The 27571-nt window shown below is 40.3% G+C and overlaps 2 protein-coding genes and 2 long non-coding RNA genes across 10 annotated transcripts in view; 3 read left to right on the top strand and 1 right to left on the bottom strand.

Moving 5' to 3' along the window:
- agtpbp1 (ATP/GTP binding carboxypeptidase 1) overlaps positions 1–17683 on the bottom strand; it is a 36511-nt gene extending 18828 nt beyond the window's left edge. For 2 of the 4 annotated variants that reach the window (XM_079686774.1, XM_079686775.1), the window contains exons 1-14: positions 17543–17683; positions 16185–16243; positions 11123–11253; positions 6509–6576; positions 5995–6058; positions 5477–5623; positions 4966–5097; positions 4773–4866; positions 4567–4604; positions 4079–4287; positions 3791–3968; positions 2630–2727; positions 1827–1943; positions 500–1272 (exon numbers count right to left, since the gene is read on the bottom strand). In XM_079686774.1, coding sequence (XP_079542900.1) covers positions 500–1272; positions 1827–1943; positions 2630–2727; positions 3791–3968; positions 4079–4287; positions 4567–4604; positions 4773–4866; positions 4966–5097; positions 5477–5623; positions 5995–6058; positions 6509–6576; positions 11123–11253; positions 16185–16216 — 2081 coding nt within the window. In that variant the 5' untranslated portion in view covers positions 16217–16243; positions 17543–17683. Of the gene's footprint in view, positions 1–499; positions 1273–1826; positions 1944–2629; positions 2728–3790; positions 3969–4078; positions 4288–4566; positions 4605–4772; positions 4867–4965; positions 5098–5476; positions 5624–5994; positions 6059–6508; positions 6577–8185; positions 8436–11122; positions 11254–13023; positions 13078–16184; positions 16244–17542 lie in introns of those variants that run through there. The other 2 variants (XM_079686776.1, XM_079686777.1) reach the window with 2 other exon arrangements.
- Positions 8636–10638, top strand: LOC307042727. The gene is made up of 2 exons (XR_013809222.1): positions 8636–9175; positions 10411–10638. It is a non-coding gene; the product is annotated as an uncharacterized lncRNA (long non-coding RNA).
- On the top strand, positions 13211–14458 carry LOC307042726. The gene is made up of 2 exons (XR_013809221.1): positions 13211–13737; positions 13955–14458. It is a non-coding gene; the product is annotated as an uncharacterized lncRNA (long non-coding RNA).
- naa35 (N-alpha-acetyltransferase 35, NatC auxiliary subunit) lies at positions 17611–27391 on the top strand. 4 transcript variants are annotated; one of them, XM_079686779.1, is made up of 24 exons: positions 17611–17752; positions 17894–17986; positions 18996–19121; positions 19208–19241; positions 19606–19720; positions 19903–19977; positions 20443–20610; positions 20825–20891; positions 21013–21056; positions 21173–21223; positions 21635–21718; positions 21879–21993; positions 22320–22498; positions 22668–22727; positions 22908–23014; positions 23143–23209; positions 23518–23616; positions 24498–24676; positions 24781–24917; positions 25234–25319; positions 25404–25544; positions 25774–25896; positions 26155–26235; positions 26383–27391. In XM_079686779.1, exons 3-24 carry the CDS (start codon positions 19001–19003, stop codon positions 26440–26442), a joined length of 2193 nt encoding a protein of 730 aa, XP_079542905.1. In that variant the 5' UTR covers positions 17611–17752; positions 17894–17986; positions 18996–19000; the 3' UTR covers positions 26443–27391. The 4 variants fall into 4 exon arrangements, with proteins under 4 accessions (XP_079542905.1, XP_079542904.1, XP_079542906.1 ...); XM_079686778.1 differs by having other exon boundaries at positions 17649–17787; XM_079686780.1 differs by having other exon boundaries at positions 17736–17752; positions 18993–19121.
- Positions 27392–27571: the final 180 nt, after the last annotated feature.

The raw sequence follows: 27571 nt of genomic DNA, 5'->3' as shown, positions 1-27571 counted from the left end.
TGTTTATTAATAAGGATGAATGCAATAAGCTGTAAAAAAAAAAAAAAGGCCTTTACCCACAACCATGGCCTTAAAGACAAAGCAAAGCTAGAAGTTTAAACTGTAGCTCACATTCAGTGTCTAATACAGTAAATATTATAAAGAGAAAATATTTGTTTATTGATATTAGACAATGATACTACAGATTATTCAATTATTAATTAAATATTTCGTTTTGTTATTGCATTCATTTGTATAGTACTGTATCATGTCTGTATCATCTTTTGTTTCATTTGTATTTTCTTTGGTTTTACACGCTCGAAAAAAAAAAATAAACTAAATGTGTTTTTTCTTATTAATCTGTGTGGCACGGAAAACACAATAGTACACTGTAGTTTCAGTTTTCTACTGATTGCATGGTTTCTAATTTAACAATCAAGTTTTGTATTACCTGTATCCCCTTTTTAGTTTATTTGCTAAATCACTTCTGCATATCACATTTTTTAGAATAGGGCCTCACCTCTGAACACCATAAACTCTCTCCTGAAGGGGTTCCCTAAATGTTGGGGGTACATGTCCGAAGTAGTCTGGGTAAGCCACTTCTGCGTACTGGGGTACGGAGTGTGTTCCCTTCACCATCTCCACATAGAGGTCGGGGTCGTGCAGCGGGAGCAGCAGCGCAGTGTCTGGCACCTCCAAAACGCTTCCTTCCCCCCCCTCATCCTCGGCACCCTCTGAGCCACACTCTGAACCAAGGTTACTGCCGCTGCCTCCTCCCACACGGCGGGTAGCAATACCTCCCAAAAGCAGAGGAGACTGAATGTGTCTCGTGGCATTGACAGGGGATCCATCTTGTTTGAGTCCCCTTCCTCCTTCTCCTGAGTTCAGGGCCCCCTCCTGTTCCAGAGAGATACACTCAAACACATTTGTTAGGTCTTGTTCTATCATCTGCCCTTGAGATGGAGGCCTGGCGAGGGAGGGCAATGTTGTACGTGCGTCGGGGAAAGGAATGTGGGCCTCCTCTTTTTTGTCTTGATCCTTGGTGAGGTGGATGGTGTCCAGTTCTAGAGGTGTGAGAGAGGGAGCAGGAGTGGGAGCTGTTGGAGCCGGCAGGGGGGGCTGTCCTTTGGTTGGGTTGCAATCCTCCTGAGAGCTCAATGTGTGGGTGTGCTTTGGGGACAGGGCTTGAGCTGTGGGCACTATGATTGGCCGAGAGGATCGATTCGAGGCTGACGATGAGGAGAAAGATGATGATGTGGTAGAGGCACTCTTTGAGGATTCAAAGTTATAACCCTGCAGGAATAAGATGTGGCGATGAGTAATAACATGTGGTAGAGACCTCACACTCAACCCGTTAAAATACAATTGAAGATCTACCAATAACAATACAAACAATGAGCAATACTTAGCGTAAGGGTAAAATGGATTCATCTCATTGTAATAACATCAATCATAGTAACATAAAGGACAAATAAAACATGAAAATAGAACAGTTGTAAATGGTAAAATACATTTCTCAAGCTAATAATCATATGATTAAAAAAAGGAAAATAAAAACTAAATAAGGTCATAAATTGATCTTGTGAAAATATATTTCTATGTAAACTTAATGTATGTTTCATAATAATTCATTCTGACGCACAAACGTATGAGCAAATAAGATCAAACCTAAGAACAAGTATGTGTTAAAAATATACAGACACAACCGAGAGTATTGTGATAACACATTGTTGAATGTTGTCAAATACTTGCATATCAATACACCAATAATTCATGTGGTATAACTGGATGTTTTGGTCATATTTTCATACTAAAAACCTTTGTCAACATAGTCACAAAGGACTGACCTGGAAGTCTTCAGAAAGCTCCAAGAAGAACCTCTCATAGACCCTCAACTCCTCGAACGGACGGCCAGGGTTCTTTTTGGGATGCAGCTTGTTGAGGTCCGTCTCTATGTCATCATTCTGATGACAAGACACAAAGGGAGAAAACTCACACATCCATGTTATACTTTTGAATGTGTGTTGTCTGGATGACAGATGGGGGATACATAGAGTAGTATTCTGTATTTGGGCTATTGCTCAAGTCTTTTGTTATCTTATGAATATGAGAAGGATCAGAGAACACAGAACCTTGACACCTATGTTTAATTTTTGGGGGATGTTATAGTGCTCTGAAATGTTCAGTGCCTCGCTGGAATGCCAACTCACTCATAAAGGAGCTGAACACTTTTTTCATTTCATCCGTTGTTGTAAATACCACATATCAGATATGGGAGGCATGTGATATGAGAGTGTTAGGCACTGTCTGGCTTATGACTGCCCCCTGCTGGAGGTGTGTCAGACAAAACTGACAATCTGTAGAAGTTAAGTATGTTATCATTGATACAAACTCCCCCGATACACTTATAGATTCCCATTGTTTAGCCAATGAGGGCTAATAATAATTATAAAAACAACAGTAATTCTTACTAAAGTTCAATCATGATGCTAAAACGTTAACGATGTATTTAACTTAGGCCTCATCTCAGCAGTGTCTCTTTAACACTCCTTGCATACAGAGAACATTCTTTGAACAATTTGAACTCTAAGTGCTACACATAATGTTGGTATGTGAAATATTGTGTGTGCATGCGAGTGCTGAATATTACCGCAGTGTTTTGATCCTTCTCGTCTTCTTCATTCTCAGTATCGTTCTCTGTGTCTGCGTCTGTCTCCTCGTTATCACTTTCATCCACCACATCATCCACTGGTACACACACAGACGCACGCACACACACACACACAGACAGTATGAGGTGACTTTCCCTAAAACTAAGGTTTACATTTCTTTGCCAAAGTCAGGAGTTCATTATTTTACAGACAGGAAACTAAACGGATTTCGGGCACCGAGCTGAATTACTATAACAGAGAAAATGTTAACTACAAAATGTGAGCAGCCATGATTCAGAGATGGGTGAGAGATTTAAAAGACAGAGTCATTTTGATAACATGAAAGCCAAGTAGCTTGTTCTGTGACACTGTTCTCCATAGTTGGACAACTGACATCATAGACATGTTTTTTTGACAATATAGGAGTTAACTCAACTATGTGGTATATGTTCCTGTTAGATTTGTACTGACATTTGTGGACATCATCAAGGAGATTCTAAGTATAGCGCTACATGAAAAGTTATATTTCGATTGAACATGTTTTAAGAATACATTAACGGGAAGAGACAATAGGCTAAAGTTTTTCATCAGACAACCTGTGGACGCAACAAGGAAGCGTATTAGTTGAGGACAGTACAAGTCTACTAGTAAGCAAGCAAGCAAAAAAGCACTGTGCACTAGGCATGTTTATTACTAACACATTTCATGTGTTAGTTTAACGAAGTTATGAGGGAAGTAAATGAGTAAGCAGCAGTGAGTGAGTCTATGTTTTCTGAGGATGGAGATGTTTCTTACGTACGTCTTACCCTTCTTTAAGGGCCTGTCGCAGAGCTGAAGAATCTTTCTTCCTGTAAGGCATATTGTGTGCAGCAGTATTTCTCATTAACCAATCATGCGGTCGAGGGATGTAATCATTATTTGTGTGTGTGTATGTATGTGTTTATTTATTATGTAGAAATGAATCTAGGAGAGCTAACCGCGCTAAATAAGTTTAAGTGTCTGTCTGTTTGGCAGAAAAAAAACAATGAAAGGCGTGCGCAAACACTATGCTGGAGCGCCCTCTAGTGAACTGTGTGAGAGTGTGAGTGTGAGTGTGAGTGTGTGTGTGTGTGTGTGTGTGTGTGTGTGTGTGTGTGTGTGTGTGTGTGTGTGTTTCTCACCCCCAGGTGGCTGGCTGTAGAGCTGCGCCACAGGACCTGCAGCAGGTGTATGTGGCAGCTGGTAGTGGAAGGCCGATTTGATGGTGGGCAGAGGCAGACGGTTCTTAGGAAAACACTTCCTCATGATGAGACTTGAAGTGTTGACGAGTGGATCCAGAGTCCGCACCGGGAGACACTCCTTTAAAATACAACCGCACAGAAAGTAGAGCAGTGTAAGTGTGTGTATGCAGAACATATGTGCTGAATGCTGTTATTGTTTGCCATGCGTATGTCGCCCTTCTCACTCACAGAGGAGGAATTGTAGAGGATCCGCATGCCATCAGCGTCTATGAATGCTTTCCTGCCGAGCTTGATGTTGGTAATGTTCCTGAGGCAGACCAGCAGCCCTTTGCGGATCAGCATGTGGCGATGGCGTGTGTCATTGCGATGCCAGTCCTGGTACAGAGCGAGCAAGATATGCACATGTCCGCCATCCACTGCACGGCGAGCATTCGTTTCTGCAAGGAAACATGGAAGAGGGACATGAGAAAGCAGGGAGGATTTTTACTTTACGACTGTGGAATGGGATGAAGAGAAGCATGGGAGGTGTAAAACGTTTTGTTTTTTGGTTTCTTAAAATCCATATTAAATGATCACAAAGTGCGTTTGCGTCAGTGAGAAACAGAATATCAAGGACAGGGAAAGCATTCGTGAAAATTGTGTGTGAGTGTCAGAAGAAGAAAGCTCACTAAACTACTGTAGAGTCAAAAGACAATATTACAAAGCAAATTACTCACTGGATTTGAGCAGCGCTCCCAGTGCGTCCAGAGCCACCCTGTTGGTTTAGAAACAAGACAAATGTGTTTCATGGTATGCTTAAAAGCCCATTGAAAGATTAAAAGTTGTTCAAATCTCTGAAGGAAGAAAAGTAGAGGCAGTGGATGTGTCGGTTTGTTTTACACACAGCATTCATGATGGCTCATTAAAGCAATCGATGGCTTACTTAAGCAGGCTGGTGTTCTTCTTGCTGTATGGCGACACAATTTTGAACATGATTTCCACCACTCCATTCTTGCCCAAAGAAATAGCATTCACCGCTTTAAAAGAACAATACATTAATAAATATCAGACAAAATTAGAAATTGAGAGGGAGGACACAGGGAAAATGTACAACTGTGGAGTTTAAAAGTACTTACAGTTGGTGGAGTAAACCCTGAGAACCTGCAGGCAGGGCAGAAGCAGTTTGGTATTCTGCAGGTTCTGTTTCGTTAAGTTGACCGTGACGTTCAGCGCGCCGCTCAGACGAGCCTTTACTCCGAATTTTCTGTCTGAAGACATGTTCATGCAGAGAATACATCAGTCATTTTCAATGTTTTTGGATGGTTCAACCACTATTTTATTGATCTACAGGTGGCAGTTACGTGCAAGAAAAGTATCAATGTTGCTGCAAAGAAGAACACTGCCGGTTCAGTAAGCAATGCATCTCAAATATTTTACGAGGAAGTAAATGCTCCTTAATACACAATGTGTTTCCTTCAGCAGGAACAGCGTAAACATTGCTTTCATTTGTTTAAAGGAATGTTAACAGGGCACCTTTAATAGCACAGACCAGACTGACATAAGGGACACATAACACAGTTAACTGATGAGAACAGAGACAAAAGCAAACGTTGATGTGTTTGTGTGAAACTGTCACATTGATCCTACCTTTTGGTCCAACCTTGGCAAGCACTGAGTGAAGCTGCAGCATGAGTTCTTCACTGGGAGGCAACTCTTTACTGGCACCGATCAGAATCTGGAATAATATTCCTGTTCCTCCTTTGGACACAAATACTCCCACCCTGCGACCTCTGCCTATAGACAGAAAACAGACAGCATTAGATGTGATAAAGCATAATTCATCATGGAAATATGCAGTGAAAATCCTGGAAAGCACAAACCTTAAAACATTATGCATCTCAGCTGAAGTTACTATCACCATTTATAACTTATAAATGGTGATAGTAACTTCACTCTTATTAAGAGTGTTAAACTGAGTTGTTTATGCTTTTTAGAACAGATTTACACTAAGAGTCAGAGTCATAAAAGAATATTGGAAAGGACAGTTAAAATGCCCGCTAACTTATTATCCAGAAAGGAAGTTAATGTTGTTATTAGCTCTAAAAATCAGGGCATGAACTGCTCATCAATTTGGGGTTTGGAAAAAAAGGGAAAGCTCTACATACCCACAGTCAGCAGCTCACTGAGTATGTACAAGATGTTCAGAGTGGTTGGGACGTCCCTGGTGTTCTGCCAGAGCCACATACATTACACACGTTAAAAAAACATTCAGATGTATACATAGTGAATATTACTGTGAGCCTTTGATGTGTCATCTGTAGTGTAGTTTCCTAGAGCTTTTTATACAAAACCAGGGATGCTTCTTATGTCTGCCTGAAAACACTGAGCTAATTCTCTCATATTGGAGATGTCTAATAGGTTTAAGAAGGATTCCTAAAAGGGAGGGGAAAGACATCTTCCTATTGCTGATTTCTTTTCTCACAATAGTTGTATGATAAGTGTTATCTTACTGCACATTAAATATCAAGCTAGTTTAGTTTAGCACACACAATGGTAGGTCTTTGATCATGAAATTGTATAGGAAATCAATCTATCTATCTGTGCAAACAGAAACAAAAACAACTGAGTCAGCTTAGTGTTGTCATATTCTGAGCAGCAATGTTCCGTGAGTGAGTTTACCTCCAGTGACGCCAGGATGACCTCCATGCCACTGGAGCCTTTGGACATCACCTCTTTTCCGCTCTTCTCTGCAACACACAAGAAAACAAAAAGGATCAGAGATGTGAGGATAAACAGCTGTGCTTTGTCCTGTACAAACAATGCAAGGGCTGTTTTTCCACATAAAGCAGCTTGTCCTGTAAACGTTGGCCGGGCCATAAAGGCATGTCCCAACGTCACAGTGGATTATCCTGGAACGTGTGAAGACCTCTGCCCTGGGTTACTGCTTCATTGCACCATACATAGATCATTTTTCTTTAACTGTTACCTTGTGTCAAATAGTTCCTCCCGCACACAAGTTTTACCTTTACCTATCGCACTGAAAAACATGTGAAAATAAATGATTGTGCTGTTATTCCTACTTCAACGCTTTCAATCACGCCGCACAGCTGCCCTGTAATTTATGGGCTGACAGATTCCAGTGTCCTTTGAAGAGGCCTCAGTGATTGAGCCAATCCTGTTTTGGAACAAATGCAAACTCTCCGAACAAAAACACATGACTGAGAGTCAACAACAGATACTGGGCAGAAGTCCTTCAACCTGAAAGAGGCCCTTAGTTCCTTTTATAGAACCGTTTTGAAACCATTATTAACTTATTAAAGAGGATTACATTTACATAAAATAATAACATACAATAAAGAATCTGTGTAATATTTAAATGTCAAATTAAATACTGGATTTTATTAACTAGAATACACAGGTATGTTGTTTATTTGACGCACGCATTTTCCACCTTTCATGGTCTAATGCTATTACATGTGTTGAAGAGAATATACAATAAATCAAATCAACATGGGTATGGAAAGAATAATTATTACAAATGAACAAACACAAAATACAGTTAAATCTGAAAAAACTCAACCGTCTTTCTTCACATTGTTCCAAAAATGAAGCCTGTTGATGATCCTACACACGTGAGGGTTTCATGTATCTGGAATTACGCGCAGCAGGCAAGTATGGCAATGATGTCAATCATGCAGCTTTTATGATTGATGATGAACTCCACACTTTTACAACTATGTGCATCTCCACACACACACACACACACACACACACACACACACACACACACACACACACACACACACACACACACACACACACACACACACACACACACACACACACACACACACACACACACACACACACACACACACACACACACACACACACACACACACACACACACACACACACACACACACACACACACACACACACACACACACACACACACACACACACACACACACACACACACACACACACACACACACACACGTCATGCCAGACTTTTTAAAGCTCTCCAAAACCAACTGGCCTCCTTTCAACACTAATCCTCAAAAATCTAAAAACAACATACACACAAGGGATTGCACATAGATCACTGAAAAATAATTATAAATAAAAGCAGACTGACAGCTAACAAAAACCTACATATTTTTCATTTCGAATGATCATATATATAAGTCATGTATGACTGCTTGAAGTAGTGCAGATTAACTGTACACATTAGATGGTTAGTGTTATCTCACCTGGCCTGAAAAAGGTGAAATATTTGCAAAGTAAAATGCCCAAAAGATATATACATTTGATCAAAAACACCTGAATTATATATTTCATTCTTAATCTCACCTGGTGGCTCTGGGGAAACTGCAGATTGATAATATCTCCTGCTGTCACAGTACTCCATTTCAAAAGCTCTTAAAATTGACTAAAGCTTTGGGTAAAAAGAAAAGTCCAGGTGAACAGGCTCAAAAGACTAAGGTTGCACAGGTCTACTGTGAGTCTAACTGTCAACGTTTGTTGGGCTGTATGAAGTGAAAAAGCCCGTTGGAACATATTTTGTACTTCAATATCCCTGTAAGGCTAGAAGCAAACTGCTCTACTCTCAATCCTCCAGCTTTTTGCCAACCTATGGTGCCAACACTAAGCAAAGGGTCAGGACACCATGAACTCAGTAAGCAGAAACCTCCCCTTGCACGAACCAGAAACTAGACCACCAGCTGCTCCTATAGAAATGTGACAACTGTATAAGAAACCTCTCCCCACACGTCCTCTCCTCTTTCCTCCCCCCTTTCTCCTAATCAGCACTGTGGGTAAAGAGAAAGCTGCTATGCTATCAAAGAAAAACAAACACTGAATTTCTGACAGCAAAACATTTAGAATTGTTACCTTTTATACGAGACACATTTCCTATTAAACCACACAAGATTTACTATGGTCTGTGAAGCTTATTGTTTAAAATAATTATATTTCATAGATTTTTCATCCGATTCATACTTTCCTTCTCCTTATCATCCTTGTTTACTATCTTTGTATCTCTAGACTGTCTACTAAGCTCCAAAAATTATGAACATGAGACAAGAGTACAGCAAAGCCGGTCTTGGGGTGTTTGGTTACCGTGAACCGGGCCAGACCCCGTCTTTCCCCCTCATCAACGTCTCGCTCATACACATTTCAAGATGAGGCTGCAGGCGGGGTGTGACAGACAGCCTGGACAGCTGATATATCAGGAATAACAGGGTCACGCACAGAAGCCTTTCCACTGAGCCCAGCCGTTGGGACGGATTAACGTTTAACATTAAAGTGGGAGGACGGGATGAATTATGGTGAGAGGAGATGGTGAGTAAAGAAGTATGAAAATGTCAGCATGCTTAAAACTTCAAGGAGATGATTCAGCACATATTTTCAGACTCACACCGAAGGTTCTACTATACCTAAATTCTTATGACTAACATGCCCTAGCTTAAGAAACTCGTAGTGGCAAGAAAGTGCCACTGATTAAAAACTAATACAAATTATAGAGTTTTTATTTAAGTATTCAAATAAACATAATGTAAATAGTTCAAATCTGTAGTACTGTGGTAAACGATTCTTAATATTTTAATTAAAAACTGTATTTAAAGTATTTCATGTTTTCATTATTGATTAATCGGTCAATAAAATTGGTGCTTTTTTCTATTAACTGATACAATGTTTGGTTAAAAATGTGTCCCAAAGTAGTACAAAATGCCTATCGAATTTCCAAAAGCCCAGGATAAACAACAGTATGAAGTACAAAGATATACCAACATGTAAAATCATAATCTAAAACTGAAGGATAAAAACAAATCCTTCTGACATTTTAAAAGTTGCCACAGAAAATGTTTGGCATCTTTGCTTGATAAATAACATATACAGTAGTTTACAATTAACAACTACTTTTGGCATTAATCAGCTAAGTGTTAAAGCACAGGAGCAATGATGCATGCATCAGAGATTTCTATTCTTCCTAGGCTTTGGACCGTCAGAGAGAGGCCCTACTAACAGAGAAAAACTCATGTTTCAGTCGTGTTCGACACAGCGGTGAGGCTCAACACTTCTTCTGCTGTCAGAACTTCTTCTCTGCTCTCCTTTCAAGGAGTAATCAGAGAACCAGATCTGAAGACACTGTATCAATTGATCCATACTTTGACTACCCCCAACTCATCTGTATTTAAACAGCAGCTGCACTGAACACAGTTTCATTTTAGTTAAACTCAACCTGACTAGCTGAAGCTTAGCGGCAATTGAAAGAGAACCAAGGTAACACATCAAAGTTTACAGGTGGAAAGGAGTTCTACTGTATGAGCTTTAATCTGCATAAAGCCATGTGTGGCTCCACAGGTCAAATATGATAGATGGCCTCAAATGAGTACCATAAGTCAACATTAGCTCCTAGCATCATCCACCGGAACCTCTGACTCAAACTGCCGTCGTTGAAGTAACATTGTTGTAGTGTAGGCACCAGGTTGTGAAAAGGAGGAAGAGTGTGTGGAATAAATGTGACGGCCCCTCTGCTCTGTGTGCTGCGATGCTGCTTTGCTTTCTGTCGCCAGGGCTGCAGGCCAGGTGGAGGGTAATCAGCGTCATGGGACACACCGAGCCAGTCCTCTGGGACGGATCTCATCTCACACACTTCTGTGTTGTGGTTTAGATATTTATTTTCCTTCTTTTTAACAACCATGCAGCAAATTATCAGGAATACACCCTACACTTTTACTCAATATTTGTTGGGCATGTTTTGAATATGTTGTGGTCAATAAATTACTTTATTAGTTATTCCACCTATGTGTTTCCTGTTTTTGTCCAAATTTAAGAGCAGGGTGCTAATCTGGAGGGAAGATGCTCCTGTATGTGTAACCCTTCATTCTATTCAATATTGTATATTTGCTTATGTAATAGTTAACACAGTGGTTGATTTGATTACAATTAGAGTTATCGTTTTTTGTAAAAACATATTACAATGCCGACATAAGTTACTGCCAACAAAACGATTTAAGTCTAATACATCGGCACAAACAAAGAGGTGGCAGCACTGTTCATGTTATCACACTTAGCTTGAGATAACACCAATACTCACATACCACATGTCTCTGAACAAACGCAGAAATACAGGGAAATTACTAGATTTAGTCTTTCTTTTGTTACAGTTTGAGAACAGTGCATTGCATGTTGTGTGTGTGTGTGTGTGTGTGTGTGTGTGTGTGTGTGTGTGTGTGTGTGTGTGTGTGTGTGTGTGTGTGTGTGCGTGCGTGTGTGTGCTCTCACCCTGTGTCTGTATGAGATGATATATCTTTGCAGTGACCTGTCTTGCTGTTTCGACATCTCTCGCCATGGTCTCTCCATTCATCCTCTCCAGTTGGGCCAGGAGCATCAGGATCCTGGAGTTACTGGGAACGCTGGAAACACGCACGCACACGAACAAACAGCTTTACTTTTTGGAGAAATATATGTAACATGAACATGTTATACATTAATCCATTCCATTATAAGCATTTAATGAAAGGAAAATGAAGAAAAAAGTATGTATTTATATATTGCACATTCAAGTCCATCTGGAAAGGTCTGATGTCAGTATAAAAGCGTAGTGTGTCATATGGATGCATTTACAAAGTGGGTGCTTAATACATAAGCATGTGCTAAGAGAGAAATCTGTTACTATTTCCTGCTTCATGTCTGAGATTAAAAAGGGATTAGAATGATGGATCAGTTTTAGTTTATCCAGCATGGAGTTAACCAGGAGAACAGACATAGCAGCCCCTCATATGGGCACATGCCCTTTTATGCTTAAAGTAAGAGAAATATGTCTAAACCAGAATAATAACCAACATAAATAGCCTTCTCTGTACTAAAGGGCAGTGCTGTTATTCAGGGTATATGCAGGAATCCTGAAGTCAAATGTAATACCTTTTAAGACCTTTTTTAAGACCCTTTCCATACATTTTAAGACCTCATCGCAACTTTGAGTTCTAACCGGTCACATTGGCAACAGACTTTACCTCACATTTACTATATTGATTGTAAGATAGCAAAACTAAACAGAGTGCAGACAGACTACTGAAGCCTCCTTTACACATGAACTTCAACCTCTCTGTGAAGGTCAGGTTTAATGCAGTATGCTGCTTTTTTGCTTCTGTAGAGTCTGTGCTCTTTCATTCCAGTAAAACTCCTCAGAAAACATTAGAAACCAGTATTTGACCAATAAACAAAACAATTGACAAAACTTTGAACTATGAAATATGTTAAACTTTGGTGAGCTTCAGCGGGGTAATGCCATATAGGAGCTGCCTCACAAATACCCAGGGGTTAAATTGGGCTGGGGCTGTCCGGGGCTAAGCCCTGGCACATAAAACGATGCTCTGACGTCATCACCCTCACACATTTGTAATATGTTTACAAAAAAGGATATATATTTTAAGACTTTTCTCGTTCTTAATATAGACTATATTTAGGGTCTATATGTGTTGACTTTACTTTAAAATAGCAGATCTCTGTGACCGGATATAGTTTGGCTTAGACCCCGGCCCCACACGGTAAAATGCATACGCAAGCGCAAAAAAGGCTTCCGTTCACACACGCATTCGATTCATTATCGTTTCCGTTCACACTAGACCGCTGGAAATGCTGGAAACGATGTAGTACATATGTCAGGCCTGTAAGTGGCGCTGCTGCCGCCCGAAATACACCAAAAGCAGCGAAGAAGACCCCGGAGCATGGTTGCCCTTCTGTTTATTCTCCGCGGTGGACGGCGTGTTCTCCTGCTGTATCTCTCAGGTAGTCCACCAGCAGAGGAAAAACATCCACCTCTCCGCCTCTTCCAAGGAACGAGGGGACCGTGCGGCAGTTTCCGTAAAAAAAATGTGGTCAACATGTCCGTTAAAGTTTAAATCTTCCGTACAAAATTAGGAAAGTGCCGGTCAGAGGTCTTCTTTGTTATTTATTGAGCTTTAAAACAAATTGATAACGACTCTGTTCTCTGTATAATAATATAATAATATTTAATAAACGGTGACTGCCTCTCTTTTTCTCCCCCTCTTCTGACAGCCCAGCAGCAGCAGGAGACGTGGGGAGAGGGAGGCGGGCTCTTTCATCGTTATCAGAAAATGATCATATAGGGCACACACGGAGCCGTTGGACCTCAAGAGCGTTGCGTATGTCGGTCTACCCACCTTGGGACCCGTTACCGTAGTCGTTTATTTTCCCCCCCCCCCCCCCACACACACACACACAGAGCGGAGCAAGGCAACGAAACTTAAAATATTAAGCAGCATTTTACGGCGCGCTATGCATGGGGCCGCCTTGGTTATGGCTAGAAAGGATCCGTCTAATGTAAATATGACGTCACGTTCTCGTTCTAACTCTCGTTGTAATCGGAGCGGCTCGGCTGTAATCGGAAAGGGTCGGGGTGGGCGGGACGCGGGAAGATCGCGGGAAGATCGAGAAGAGACGTCGTTCTAACTCTCGTTGTAATCAGAGCAGTGGTAACCACTCAAAGTCCTCAAGAGATAGGAAACGACAGCAGTGTGGGACCTTATTGCGGGAAATTACTGAGCACACATACCACCTACAGGATGAGACGTTCATGTGTACAGTGATATCAAGACTAAATGATCTTTTGGAGGACGTAAAGCAACACACCCCACATGACAGTAGTCTTCCTCTCAACTTCACGCCCCCCAAACACAAAAGGCAGAAGAGGACCATAACACCTCTCAGTACCAGCCATCGTAGACACCCTTTTTCAGGCCGGGTGGGTCATAAAGCTGAGGTCATGAGATCCAACTATAGAGTGGACAGCTTGAACAAGATTTTAAAAGCTAAGTTCCCAGAGTCTAATGCGGGAGGAGCAGGCAGGGGTACGAAGAGGAGGATAGATGCTTTAGGTAAGAACAAAGTATATTTACTTTTGCCATCTCCTCTATATTCACAAAACACAGCCAATCATCCATTCCAATCCTATGTGACATGGCACAGTTCGTTTCACTCCAATAGAAATTGGTATAAAAGAGACCATTAGTCTTCTCATTGTGCTTATTGCTGTGGATAGGTGTTAACTATTGTTGTTGTATTGTATCATATCAAAAGTTGTTTTCATCCAAGGCACCACCGCCAGGTAAATGTTGGAAGCTTGGAGATGAATGGAGCTGTAAAGAGGTGGTAAGTAAAACAACGTTTTTAATCCATTGCATGTGATTGATGTAGTTATAAAAAGTATATCATAAGCTGTCATTACAGTCTAAATATCTAACAGCAAAAGGAGGAGAGTCTGAGGAGGAGAGGAGATGAGGAGAACAGAGGAGGAGACAGCAAAAGGAGGAGAGTATGAGGAGAGGAGAACAGGAGAGGATACAGCAAAAGGAGGATAGTCTGAGGAGAAGATGAGGAGAGGAGAACAGAGGAAACAGGGAAAGCAGAGTAAAGAGCAGAGTTGAAAGCAGAGCAAACAGTAGCAGGAGAAGTAGAGCAAATGTAAAAGTAACTTTGAAAAGTATCAGCAAGAAGATCAGAGTTGCATAATGTTATTTTGTTTTATTCGTTACTGTTATATTAATGTTGTATGTTAATTTTTGTACATAGGATAATAAAGATGATCTTAACCTTGAACTCGATTCATGACCTCATTTCATTATTAAAACCTTAATATCAAATTACAGACTGGATTCAAATTAGGATCTCCAAATGTGTTGATGTAATGCTTGTGATAAACTGAAGGATAAAGTGTTCCTTTATGTGTTGAGAAAATTCCCCTCCCTCCTAAGCCAAGTAAGGTGTTTAAAAAGCCTTTTGGATCAGCTGGAAAATGCATCATCACAAAGCTGAAAACAGCTGTTTCACTTTACTTTTGAAAGATACGACAGAGACAAAGCTACACATATATGATGATATTATAGAATATGATGCATTGCTGAAGATTAAACTACCCAACGGGATATAAAAGAGGTAAACACATCTACAGCAGTAACATGCAACATACATTTTATTGCACCAGGAGCTATCTTGGGACTTTTACTGCAACAACGTTGACTTGCCTGTGAATACAAAATAAACCATAGTGTTGCTGATCTACAGTGTTGTCATTCTTCTTTCAACAGCAAGACCGCTAACAAGTATTTACATACTTAATATAGTTTAGTTTCTCGCCATCCCAAACGTAAACATTCAGCCACGTGACTGCGCTTCCGAGCCGCTCCGATTACAACCGAGCCGCTCCGATTACAACAAGAGTTAGAACGAGAAAGTGACGTCCTATTTACATTAGACGGATCCTTTCTAGCCATAACCGGCCGCCTTGTGGGGTTTCCCCGACATGTCGTTTCAGTAAATTAAAGGGTGTTTCATGTTGTCGTTGCTGTGAACCTTCTTAATACCTTGGAAAATGCAGTTTAATACTTTTTAATACTTTTTAATAGTCTTAATTTTTGCTAAATTGATTTATCAACTTTTAATACTTTTTAAGACCCCACGGACACCCTGTTATTGTATATTATCTCTTTTTAATTCATTTCAATGAAGTTGACCATTGAGGCAGTTTTTTAGCGCTTCACTATTTCTGGGAAAGTGACCCATCCCCCGGTTATAATCTTAGCTCAGTGGCACTCAGCTGGAAACACAAGGTTAGAGGTCAGTTGTTAGTACAGCAATGGCAAACATGGGAGAGAGAATCAAAACTCTGTGATTGAACCCTGTGGAGCAAAGCTTCTCACAGAGAGAGAAACTGTGTGTGTGTGTGTGTGTGCGTGCGTGCGTGCGTGCGTGCGTGCGTGCGTGCGTGCGTGCGTGCGTGCGTGCGTGCGTGCGTGCAAACAGAAAAAGAAAACATTGAAAAAGGGAAAGAATGAGGAAAAAAGTGATCTTGACAAGGGAAAACATAGCAAGAAGAAAAGACAGCCTACAAACTGGATGACTAAGTCACATCAGTGAACACAATATCAAGCTAGAAAAGATCAGGAGAAACACTGACAGGTTTATTGCAAGGTCCTTTTGCTGCATTAATGATGAGTGTTGTTATCTAAAGTCATCATGATCATTAGTCAACTGCTGTCTTGCACAATAACAGTTTATTTTGGAGGCACACAGTGCAACAGGAAAATAAACAGCATCAACAAACACTTGTGGAGAGGGACAGTTACAAAGCAAAATAGTTATAGAAAGAATGAATTTAAGCACTCAGTGAGTGACAGAGAGAGTGAGAAAGAGGTAGAGAATGTGTGAACAGATGGTTGTGACAGAGCAGATTTCACCCAGAAACACTAACATACTACATTTCACAGCCTGCATGTGTTAGGGTGCACTATTCATTTGGTTGTCCTCAAATAGCCAAGCAACTCACCCTTTATCTGTGGCCATTTTGGGTTTGTTCATTTTATCTACTTCAACATGTCATGTCGTCTGCAAGAAAAAATAAAATTAAGACATGCTGTACAATTTAAAACATTTGCATAATTAACCTGTGTGACAGAACAGGTCCCACTTAACTCCTTTCTGTAACCCCAGGCTCTAGTCAGCCTCATCTATGCAAAGACAAGATAATGATCAACCTAAACTTCCCATAGCTGTGAATGTGTCTGTCCATATGTGTTAACCCTGGAACAAGCTACAGCTGCAGAGATGGCTATACCATGACAGACTTTACTATCTGATACACAGAAGGTCCTGGCTGATTTAATACGAAACAAAGAGGCTGCCTTACATGCTGCAGATCTCAAATGTCTCGAGACAAAAGACCAGTAGTCGACAAGGTAATTTGAATAGGAGGTCTGAAAAAAGCTATGCTAAGCTTTTAGTTGCATTAAAAAAACATATATGTGGGGTTTTTACTGAATGGAAAAAATCAGCATGGTTTAGCAGAAAAGTTCATCAACAGTTCAGTCAATTTAATTGTCACAGGTTTCCAAAGAGATTAGAAGATGAGGTCAGACGGTCATACAGAAACGTTTATGGGATGTGATAAGATGAGTCATAAACAATGTTGCTGTTAAATGTTGAGATATCATTCGTCACTAGTGTTAGAAAAATATGCAGTTGTTTTACATAGGTCAAACAAACCTATTTAAAAAGGTGCTAAGATGTATACTAATCAATACAATACATATAAATCTATAATCAGGTTTGTTTAAAATGTGCAGAGTCAGACTGCATAAGTCCACCACCCTTTCTTAAAACAGGAACAACCAGTTGACGTCCCGATGATCTTATGGGCTGAGAATCAGCAAGATCAGACCATAAAGAGACTAGGGATAATCAATTTGAAGCTTTCTCCAAAGCAATTGTAAAACTGTTTTTTTTTTGTTGGGAGGCCAGTTTATATAAGCCAGATGGTAACTCTCGTCACAAAACAAAATCAAATATCTCTTTAGAAAACATGATAAGCTATCGTTATAACACCAGCCCACAGGGACATTTTGGCATAGATGCTCTAATGGTCTCTGATTGGTCACTGTCATTAGGCTACTGTCAGCTAGTAAAAAAGATGGGCAAGGCTGTTTTACAAGATGCTAAGTTAGATAGGCTATATGAGGCTGCTAGTGTCCGCTGCACCTGCTGCACTAGTCAGTCATTAACGGCCGCCTGTCTGCGACAGCAGGCTAGCTAACGGATGAATATGCTAACAATAAAGCGTGCACACTGGCGATATTAGCGAAAGCACTAGGCCTGCATATAACTGTCAAAAAAGACGCGTTTACGAACCTGCATGTAAAGGAACTGCTGTCCCATTCAGGTTGAACCAATTCCAAGATAAGGGGGCCCGCTGCCGTATGTTTGTGTTGCCTGAAACGCCCTGATGATGTTGTGATGAGACCTGAGACCAGCCCCCACCAGCGACGGCTCCAACTGCCAAGGCTGTCGGCTAACAACGCGAGAGTTCGTTTCTCTGCTTGGTTTTCAGCTAAAGCGCATGTATAAGACAAACACATCACAACTTTCACAAAAATGTAACATTTATATAGTTGTATATCTCTACTGGCAGTGTTTCAATTTATAAATCGTTCTTAAGGGGGCTTGAATAGCATTATAACAGATAAGGACTACATTCCCCAGGTTGACAGCGGCTGATGACGTTTAATGTATGCGCCGCTCTGTACAGTCGCTGAAGAGATCTTTTTAGCTACATGGTTAACACACAACAATAAGGTACGTTCTCGTTTACAATAACTGTCTTTATAATATCAGTGCACTTGTTTTGTATACATAATACAACGGAATAACTTGCTAAACTGATTATATCCCTGCACTGTTCATAAGAAACATCCACTGTGGGGAACATTAGCTTGCTAGCACACGGTATTTCAAGATACTTTCCGTCGTTATTGTACTCATTAAAGTGTTGTTGATAATGTTGAGAAATAAGCAGACAGATTGTTACTCTCGTGTATATTTTTTGTAGCTATCGAAGTTATTTTGCTATCAACCAGATGCCTCCAATGTAACAATAAAGAAAATGAATCAGTATCTTCTGTGACCTGTAAACTCTACCTCTAACTCTACCTACAATTATGAGGTCAAACAACTTGCAGTGTGTTCATAGTAGCCCCTACCCTAGCTCATTTAGTACACCTTAATTAAAATGTTATTTTTGCTTATATGTGATGATGGTTGTAAAAACATTATTATGTAATAAAAATCAGTCATAGAGTAATGGGTGTTTTTGAACTCCCTACTTAGCCATCATAGTACTTCCTAACATGTTATTGGTTTAAATTGCTGATACTTTTCACTGCTACTATATATAGTACTACTATAGTCAAGCGTGCCATTTACACTTTATTAGGCTGCAATTTAAGACCGTCCTGTCAGTTCTCAGAGCCTAATGTTATAATAATAATAATGCCTGTTCAGCTTTATAGGAGCAGAAGCATGAACATGTCATTACAGGCGAAACAATTGATGTTGGCTTTAATATGTGAATATGTTTAAAGGGGGACCAGCCAAGTGTTTGCCATCTAACCTTTAAAATATCCAGTAGAGAACGTGAATGAATGGAGTAAACGACTATATGGATGCAAATGTGTGTTTTTTAGATTATGTATGTATGGGAAGCAACAATGCTATGTTAAGGCTCTGAAATGGCTCTTCATTTCAGTGTGGCACTTGATCATCCATTGAACTCTTCGTTCTATATCTCTTTTCTTCTCTTAAGTAGTCACCATGGTGATGAAGTCAGCAATTGAGGATGATGATGCCGGCTGGGGGCTCGGCATCCCAGAAAAGATGAAGAACAATGCCAACTGGGTGGATATTACACATGAATTCAAGGGCGCATGTAAAGGTACAAGTTCCGATGGTAATTGTTTGTGTGTTGTATGTATGCAGTTGTGAAAGGAACTGACTTGTCCACCTGTTTTATTTATGCAGAGTTGAACCTTGGAGAGTTGCTTCATGACAAACTGTGAGTAGGACCAATTGTTTTTTTGCCTGTCACAAAAAGTTGGCTCAGAAAACACTTTAGACATACCACTGCATGCTTGCCCTCCCAATTAAATCTAACATATTTTTAGAAGGAGTTTTCTTCTCCTCCTGAAGTCTGAATACTGTTTCAGAGACTTCATAGCATTGACCACATGAATAGCAATAGAGAGAGACGTGTCACACACAAACAGTGATAACAACAAAACATGGAATTCAGTACATTTCTTCAAAGGAAGAGTTTGAATTTCCCATTTTATTTATGCTCCAGCTATTGAATCTGTAGGATTTGTTGAACCTTTGTGCACATACAAAACAGACACTAAATTTATTGTCTATGGTGACAGGTTTGGCCTTTTTGAGGCCATGTCAGCCATAGAGATGATGGATCCTAAGATGGACGCAGGAATGATTGGAAACCAGGTCAACAGGAAAGTGCTCAACTTTGAACAAGCTATCAAGGTACGGTACCGCTGACCTCTCACGGCTGTGTAATTACAATAGGAATTAAGACATAAAGCGAGATTAAATGTACAACTCTGTTTGCATGTTCTAATTTGAATATTTATATTTGTTTTAAATAAACAATATAATCAACCACCTAGGTCAAAGTCATTTGTATTGCTCTCTTGTATTTGTTATAGGAAGGAGCCATTAAGGTGAAAGACCTTAGTCTTCCTGAACTCATCGGGATCATAGACACATCTTTCTGCTGTTTGGTGAGTTTCTCTTTTTCTAAACATTGGGGGATTTTCTGTGAATGTAAAAGCTTTTAATTTTTCTGATGTTGTGTTTAGAGTAACTCCCCTCCACATACCCACAAAGAAAAAGTGGGTTACGGGTTAATGTTTTATTCATTGGCACCGAGGAAGTCATTCTTTATGAAATGTTGTTGAATTTCGAGAGATGTAGTGCACAAAAGAAATCTGTGGATTCGATATAATATCAAATATATATTTGTCATTCTACATGAAAATACTCAAATGAAAATATAATGAATTAATGACCACCAAATCTCGCAGTTTATAGCAAACTTTAATCTTTTGAACTGATAAACAATGAACTGATTAAAAAGTCAGGAAAGTCTTATGACATTATATATCCATTCAAGCCCATTGTATTGTAGATCAGCACCACTGCAGGAAACCCTGTACTCATGTGTGCATGTCTGCGTGTATTCCTAGATCACATGGCTGGAGGGCCACTCACTGGCGCAGACTGTGTTCACCTGTCTGTACGTCCATAACCCCGACCTGATCGAGGAGCCCGCCCTCAAAGCCTTCGCCCTGGGCATCCTGAAGGTGTGTGACATCGCCCGAGAGAAGGTCAACAAGGCTGCTGTGTTTGAGGAGGTAAGCAACTTTCTGACTTCCTGCCATTTTACCAGAATGTGGAAATGTTTGAGTTATTGGCTTTTACAAGTTAATCTGTCTTTTAATACGTTTCTGCTTTGCCTTCTATTGTATATTTGTAATATATTGAACAGTGTTAAAGTTGCAATTGAATGATGAGTCAGTGTTGTATTAATAAGCAACAATACTAATTGACTTTGTATCTATTTTGTAGGAGGATTTCCAGGCCATGACCTATGGTTTCAAGATGGCCAATAATGTCACAGACCTGCGGGTGACAGGTAAGAGTCAAGTGTTGTAGTAGATCATTAAGTCCACAGCTCCACTTATAATGATCTCATTGCAACATTGAACTGTTAGTGAGTTAAAAACTAATCCCTCTCTTGTTTGTTTTCTTCCCAGGTATGCTGAAAGATGTGGAGGATGAGTTACAGAGGAAAGTTAAGGTATTTGTTTTCAGCCAGTTTAATCCAAACTCATTTCCATTTGAATATTGCTGAGATGAATGCTAGAGTATTATAGTATTAAGAGTAATATATTGGTTTCTCCCTTTCTGCTTTAGAGCACACGCACCCGTCAGGGTGAGCAGCGGGACCCTGAGGTTGAGCGAGAGGTACGTTTTTTTTTTAAATGTTACATTACATCATCTGAAAACTCAAAACGTGTTGTTTCAAACCCATGTGGTTGCAGTTTCCACATAAATTGCATATGACTACAAGTTGAAATTCAGAATATGTCTCTGCTCTTGATTAGTTTAGCTTAGTATTCCAACATTTCAGACACAAAGTAAACCTATAACCCTCCCTCTTAATCTATGCCTGTTATATTTCCTTTTCTTTATACTGTCCATCAGAGTGTGTCAGGGTGGGTACTAGATTGGTTCTGGGTGGTCAAAATATAACTAAATGCCAGCCTTTGTCATTCTTTGTGCCTTGTAAAGCTTCAAAGACAAGCTAGAAATATGTTCATTGATAGTGTTGCATGTACGCATGAGCCTGTTTGAATGTTCTCTCTTTTTTTCCAGCATCAACAGTATTTGGCCCTTTTCAATAGAATCAAGTTTACACGCCTTCTACTGACTGCACTCATCACCTTTACCAAGAAAGAGGTAATACACACACACAATATGTAAGTTAATGACTATCACGTGGTTTATAAATGTTGTTCTGCGTAGTAGCATTGAAGAGGATTGTAATAACTTGTATGTTTAGTTGGTCATTTTCTTCTTTTGTAAAGGGAGTTTTTGCTTACCGTTGTATCTTTATCAGACCAGTTCGGTAGGCGAGGCCCAGAAGCTTGTGGTCCAGGCAGCTGACCTCTTATCAGCCATTCATTCCAGTATTCAGCACGGCATCCAGTCCCAGAATGACACTACCAAAGGAGGTAACACGAACGCACGCACGCACACACACACACACACACACACACACACACACACACACACACACACACACACACACACACACACACACACACACACACACACACACACACACACACACACACACACACACACACACACACACACACACACACACACACACACACACACGTGTGTATCTTCTCTACCTTAACCCATCTCCACACAGAGCTACAACACGTTTGTTAAAAACGTCTACTTCCACTCAAAATAGCTGAGGCAGCCTCTAAGGGAAGATCTTTTCTTAATGTGTTTTCCGTTTGTTCTGTTTTGCTTGTGTCTACATCAGACCACCCCATCATGATGGGTTTTGAGCCCCTGGTCAACCAGAGACTGCTCCCGCCTACCTTTCCTCGCTACGCCAAGATCATCAAGAGGGAGGACATGGTGGCGTACTTCAGCAAACTCATAGACCGTATCAAGACCGTGTGTGACGTGATCAGCACCACCAACCTGCACGGCATATTGGTGAAGCCTTTTTTGTGTTTGTTGGATTGCTTATGTAGTTTCAAATTAAATGCTATCTGTTTTTTTCAGTGTTCATCATTCTATATATGTACATGCTTTGAAGGACATTATATTTGATCTAAGCATTCATTCACAATGTACCAAAATATTTTCTGTCTTTTATTTTCAGGACTTCTTCTGTGAGTTCAGTGAGCAGTCTCCCTGTGTGCTCTCCAGGTCTCTACTCCAGGTGACTGAATCATTACTTTTTGTCTTTTTCCGACAGAGAGATGCATTGACACTTGCACACAGTTTTTGTAGTATGTATACTTGTACACAATTAATAGAAACCTTAAGATACTAATATACAACCATAAAGTAAAAACATATCAGTCTATGAGAACTAACATGATTGTTTTTCTAAATCCAGACAACGTTCCTGATTGATAATAAGAAAGTATTTGGGACGCACCTGATGCAGGATATGATTAAAGATGCTCTGAGATACTTCGTCAGCCCTCCTGTCCTCTCCTACAAGTAAGTCTGTCATTGGTAGAGTGATTAGACCCTTGACATGCGAGTCGTTTAATGTCATTTATTTTCAAGCTTTACTTTTCGCCAGGATGATCTGTCTCAAGCTTATTTGTCTTATTGTCTCTCTCCAGGTGTTGTCTGTTTAACAACCACCAGGCAAAGGATTACATCGACTCCTTTGTAACGCACTGCTCCAGGGTATGTTACCTTTACTGTTCAAAGCAGTAGTACGAGAGGCTTCTACTTCTGAATACATTTGTTTCAGTCGTCAAATCAAAGGGAATGATTTAGGAGGAGAGGTGTACACTTGATCACAGTTTAACGGCCGCTGCTGTAAAGAAAAGGACACAGGTCATTTATGCTATGATATAACTTCTAGCTATTTTGGAAGTTGGTTGTAACACTGAAGGATAGGCAAATGTATCACCAGCCCCATGGTATAAATAAGCAGGATGTGAAGCTGTGTGTTTATTCATTTTTGGTTGTTTTGTCAATTTTCCCTGCAGCCGTTCTGCAGTCTGATCCAGATCCACGGCCACAACCGCGCCCGACAGAGAGATAAGCTGGGCCACATTCTGGAGGAGTTTGCTACTCTGCAGGACGAGGTGAAGGGCCGCTGTTTTCTCTTTAGTATTCGCCTTCATTCCTTTATTTTAACGATACTTTAACAAGACACCGCCGTAGAGTGCCACAGTGACACGTCTTAGAACCCGGAAGTAAGTTAGCATTTTACCACTTCCGGTTCCTTCGACAAAAAAGCAATGCAATCTCTCCGTAGGATTTTGGAAAATAGCTGGAAATAAGGTCTGTGGTTGACACACATTTAAAACCCTGATCACGTTTTGTTCTACAACATTAAATCCATCAGCAGTAACCCCACTGGTGATTTTTGAAGAGTTTACGTGTCTGAAAAACGATGGTTGTTAACAAGTGGCTGAATAGGAACAGAAGTTGTCGAGGCCGTTGTACGTCATTACACCGAACACATAAACACTCCCGCTAAGTTTGTTTGCCCTGTTCTGCTTGAAAGCAAGTACCTGCCTCCTGCAAACTGTTAAAACAAACGCTTCAACTTGTACAATTTTGAATCTGTAGTTTTGAATACGGACCTTAAGTTGGCGTGACGTTGAAGCAGCGACCCTGCTGTAGTTCGTTTATAGCATAACGTTAGCATTTTGCTTCTGGCGACTAGATTTATGATTCGAAAATTATAAAAGTAGGGTAGACATGTGGATATTATCCGGCTGAACAAAACGTGTCTTAAATGTGTGTCAACCACAGACCTTATTTCGAGCTATTTTCCAAAATCCTATGGAGAAATTGCATTGCATTTTTGTCGAAGGAACCGGAAGGAGTTTACTTCTGGGTTTTAGGACGCGTCACTGTGGCACTCTATTGCATTAGTGCCACACAAGTCAGGCATTGACACTGTACCTACGCTGATATTGTAAGTTATAACCCTACTAATCCATTCTTCTTCCTTCAGGCAGAGAAAGTGGATGCAGCGCTGCACAGCTTGCTGATGAAGCTGGAGCCCCAGCGGCAGCATCTAGCCTGTCTGGGTACCTGGATCCTCTACCACAATCTGAGGATCATGGTCCAATACCTGCTCAGCGGCTTTGAACTGGAGCTGTACAGCATGCATGAGTACTACTACATCTACTGGTGAGAGAATACTTTATTAGCTGGTACCTCTAGAATCTCTCTACAGCATGCACAGGTGCACTTTGAACCCCTGAGGTTTAATAAGTGTGTGTTTCCATCTGTAGGTACCTGTCTGAGTTCCTTTATGCGTGGCTGATGTCCACTCTGAGCAGAGCGGACTCCTCTCAGATGGCTGAGGAGAGGCTTTTGGAGGAGCAGGTGAAGGGACGCAGCAGCAAAAAGATCAAGAAGAAGAAAAAAGGTAAGCTCTACTGTAGCCTGAAGTTTGTTCTCAGAGTACGATTAAAATAGATAGATAAATACGTTATTGATGCACATATTTGAAATTATTTTGCTACAGAAGGAGCATCAGTGTGTTCAGACATACAATTAAAATTAATTAAATAGTGGAGCAGAGAATTTACAACAAAAAAAAAAAAATGAAAAATAGTATATCAAATATAAACAGTATAACATCTCTTAACTATTAACTATATTAACCAAACATATTTGCACATTTTAAATGAACAACTGTGATTTTCCTGTAGTGAAGCTGCTTGTCTTATAATGAATGTAAGTCTTGTTTTCCTCTGCAGTTCGCCCTCTGAGCAAAGAGATCACCATGAGCCAAGCGTACCAGAACATGTGTGCTGGCATGTATAAGGTAGGACATCGGCACTGCATTTGGACCCCTCAACTCCTTTCTCCACACCCTGCAGTAACACCCGACCTCTGTGCCTCTCCTCAGACCATGGTAGCTCTGGATATGGACGGGAAGGTTCAAAAGCCTCAGTTCGAGCTGGACAGCGAGCAGGTTCGCTACGAGCATCGCTTCGCCCCCTTCAACAGCGTGGTCACCCCCCCACCTGTGCACTACATCCAGTTTAAGGTACTTGGTTGGTGTTGATGCACTTCATCCAGCAGGCTCTCATTTTCTGTCCCCCTTACTTCAAACACATTTGTATTGTTCTTTCTCCTTAACACTTCTTTTGGTGTGTCCCCTTTTCGTCTTAATATTCGCATAACCCTTCCTTTTTTCCCCCTTGATTTACTTTTGATTCCCTTTGTCGGTCTTGCTGCGCGTCTCACTCTGACTTTTCCCTTCTTGTGTTTTTCAGGAGATGTCTGATCTCAAGAAGTACAATCCTCCGCCTGGCTCCACGGACCTTTACATGGCCGCCAGCAAACACTTCCAGCAGGCCAAGCTCATCCTAGAAAATGTGCCCAGCCCAGACCCTGAGGTCAGTAAAACAATCAAACTTCTGAGAGGAAAACCAGTTTGTGTTGTTAGATTCCCCACATTCTTAAACCATAAAAGTAATTCTTAAAATGCATACCTGAAAATATGTTCTACTCGAGATACATTTTGGTAAAAAAGTTATTATTACAACCTTGAAACATTTATTTATAAACATAGCAGCCTCATTTTTAGGGGTCACAAAACTCCAGTTTTTTTTACTTTTCTCAACTATCAATAACCAGTAATTGATTGACTACAGGTGATCCGAATACTGAAGGTGGCCAAACCCAACATTGTAGTTACGAAGCTCCTGGCTGGGGGGCACAAGAAGGACGCCAAGGTAACAAACTATTCACATTCTATGGTGTTTTAATTTTTGGTTCTTTGGATTTAAATTTTGTTTACTCTAGGTGCATTGTGATAGGTTGATCTTATCGGTGGTCAATGTTGTATATTGTGAAAACGTTGTTCGTTGTTGCTTCCCCAGGTGCTCCCAGAATTTGACTTCTCTGCCCACAAGTACTTTCCTGTGGTCAAGATCATCTGATTCTGCACTGCGGGATGAATATGAAGAGCGTCACCTTAAAGATCATCAGCCACAAAGACTGAACCCTCACCTGTGTGTGTGAAAAAGGCCTGCTCCAGTCCATATCTGAACAATGTGTGTGTGTGTGATACACCCTACTGTAAAACTGTGATGGAGTGTTCGATACACCCGATATTTTTTTTTCACACGAATGAGAGATGAAACCAGATCAGAGAAAAATCACAACTGGACTGAAATGACTGCATCTCCTTTTCTATGCTGCCTCCATAACAGTTTTGTGAAGTGCACATCATTGGATCGCATGAACCCTTCCTATGTATTTATGTGCTTATCTGAATGAAATGGTTGAGTGTGAAAGGACTACCGTATCCTGTTTTCTTTTGTACCACGCTCGCTACATGCGAGTACTAGATAGGTCAGTTCAAATTGTAAAACAGACAGGAGATACAGCAGAGAAGAACCCCTCAAAATTGTTATTGTGTCAAGCATAGTAACGTTGCAACACGCAAAATATCTGAATATCACGTTTACAGTAACGTTTACAGTAACGGGAGACCATATTTTTGGGGAATATTGAAATATGTCCTATGTCAAAACCTAATTTCCCTATTTCTGTGTTTTTAGTTTTCATCTTAGAAAATCCAACATATCTTTCTAATTCAGACATTACATTTATTATATTAATTAAGGGGAACATTAACAAACAAACATTTGAAGACCCTGCCAAAATATATGGTCCAAAAATAATAATGATTTGCTTATCTCTCTTTGGCAACAGTTTTTTTTTCTATACGAGAACCACTAGCCTCATTATTTAGTTGTGAAAACTGTAGTGTTTACTGATGCATTTTTGGTATTACTGCCATGTACACAGGTTAAGTATACATGTGATTGAACTTTTTTATGTTCATATTACAAATATGGTTACAATAAATCCCTCTTAAAACCATGTCTCGGTAGTGGTTGATCGATCATCAATGAAGTCTTTGATTATTTAAACCATTCACAAATGTGTTCAACATTCAGAATAAACAAAACTAAAACCAAATGTAATCTGCAAAAAAACAAAAAAGTCAATCCAATTTATAAAAATGAAGAATGTATTTTGGCTCCAGAAAGGAAATGGGAC

This window comes from Notothenia rossii, assembly GCF_949606895.1.
Source record: "Notothenia rossii genome assembly, chromosome: 6".
Classification (NCBI taxonomy): Eukaryota; Metazoa; Chordata; class Actinopteri; order Perciformes; family Nototheniidae; genus Notothenia; species Notothenia rossii.
The sequence above is the reverse complement of the archived record's forward strand: the minus strand, read 5'-3'. Positions and strand labels throughout refer to the sequence as shown.

Excerpts from the sequence above, each read along its gene's own strand:
- naa35 (XM_079686779.1), top strand. The coding sequence starts at position 19,001 with ATGGTGATGAAGTCAGCAATTGAGGATGATGATGCCGGCTGGGGGCTC. Across the intron at positions 21,057-21,172 it reads AGTTACAGAGGAAAGTTAAG|AGCACACGCACCCGTCAGGG; the intron begins GTATTTGTTTTC and ends TTTCTGCTTTAG. Across the intron at positions 23,210-23,517 it reads TTGTAACGCACTGCTCCAGG|CCGTTCTGCAGTCTGATCCA; the intron begins GTATGTTACCTT and ends TTTTCCCTGCAG.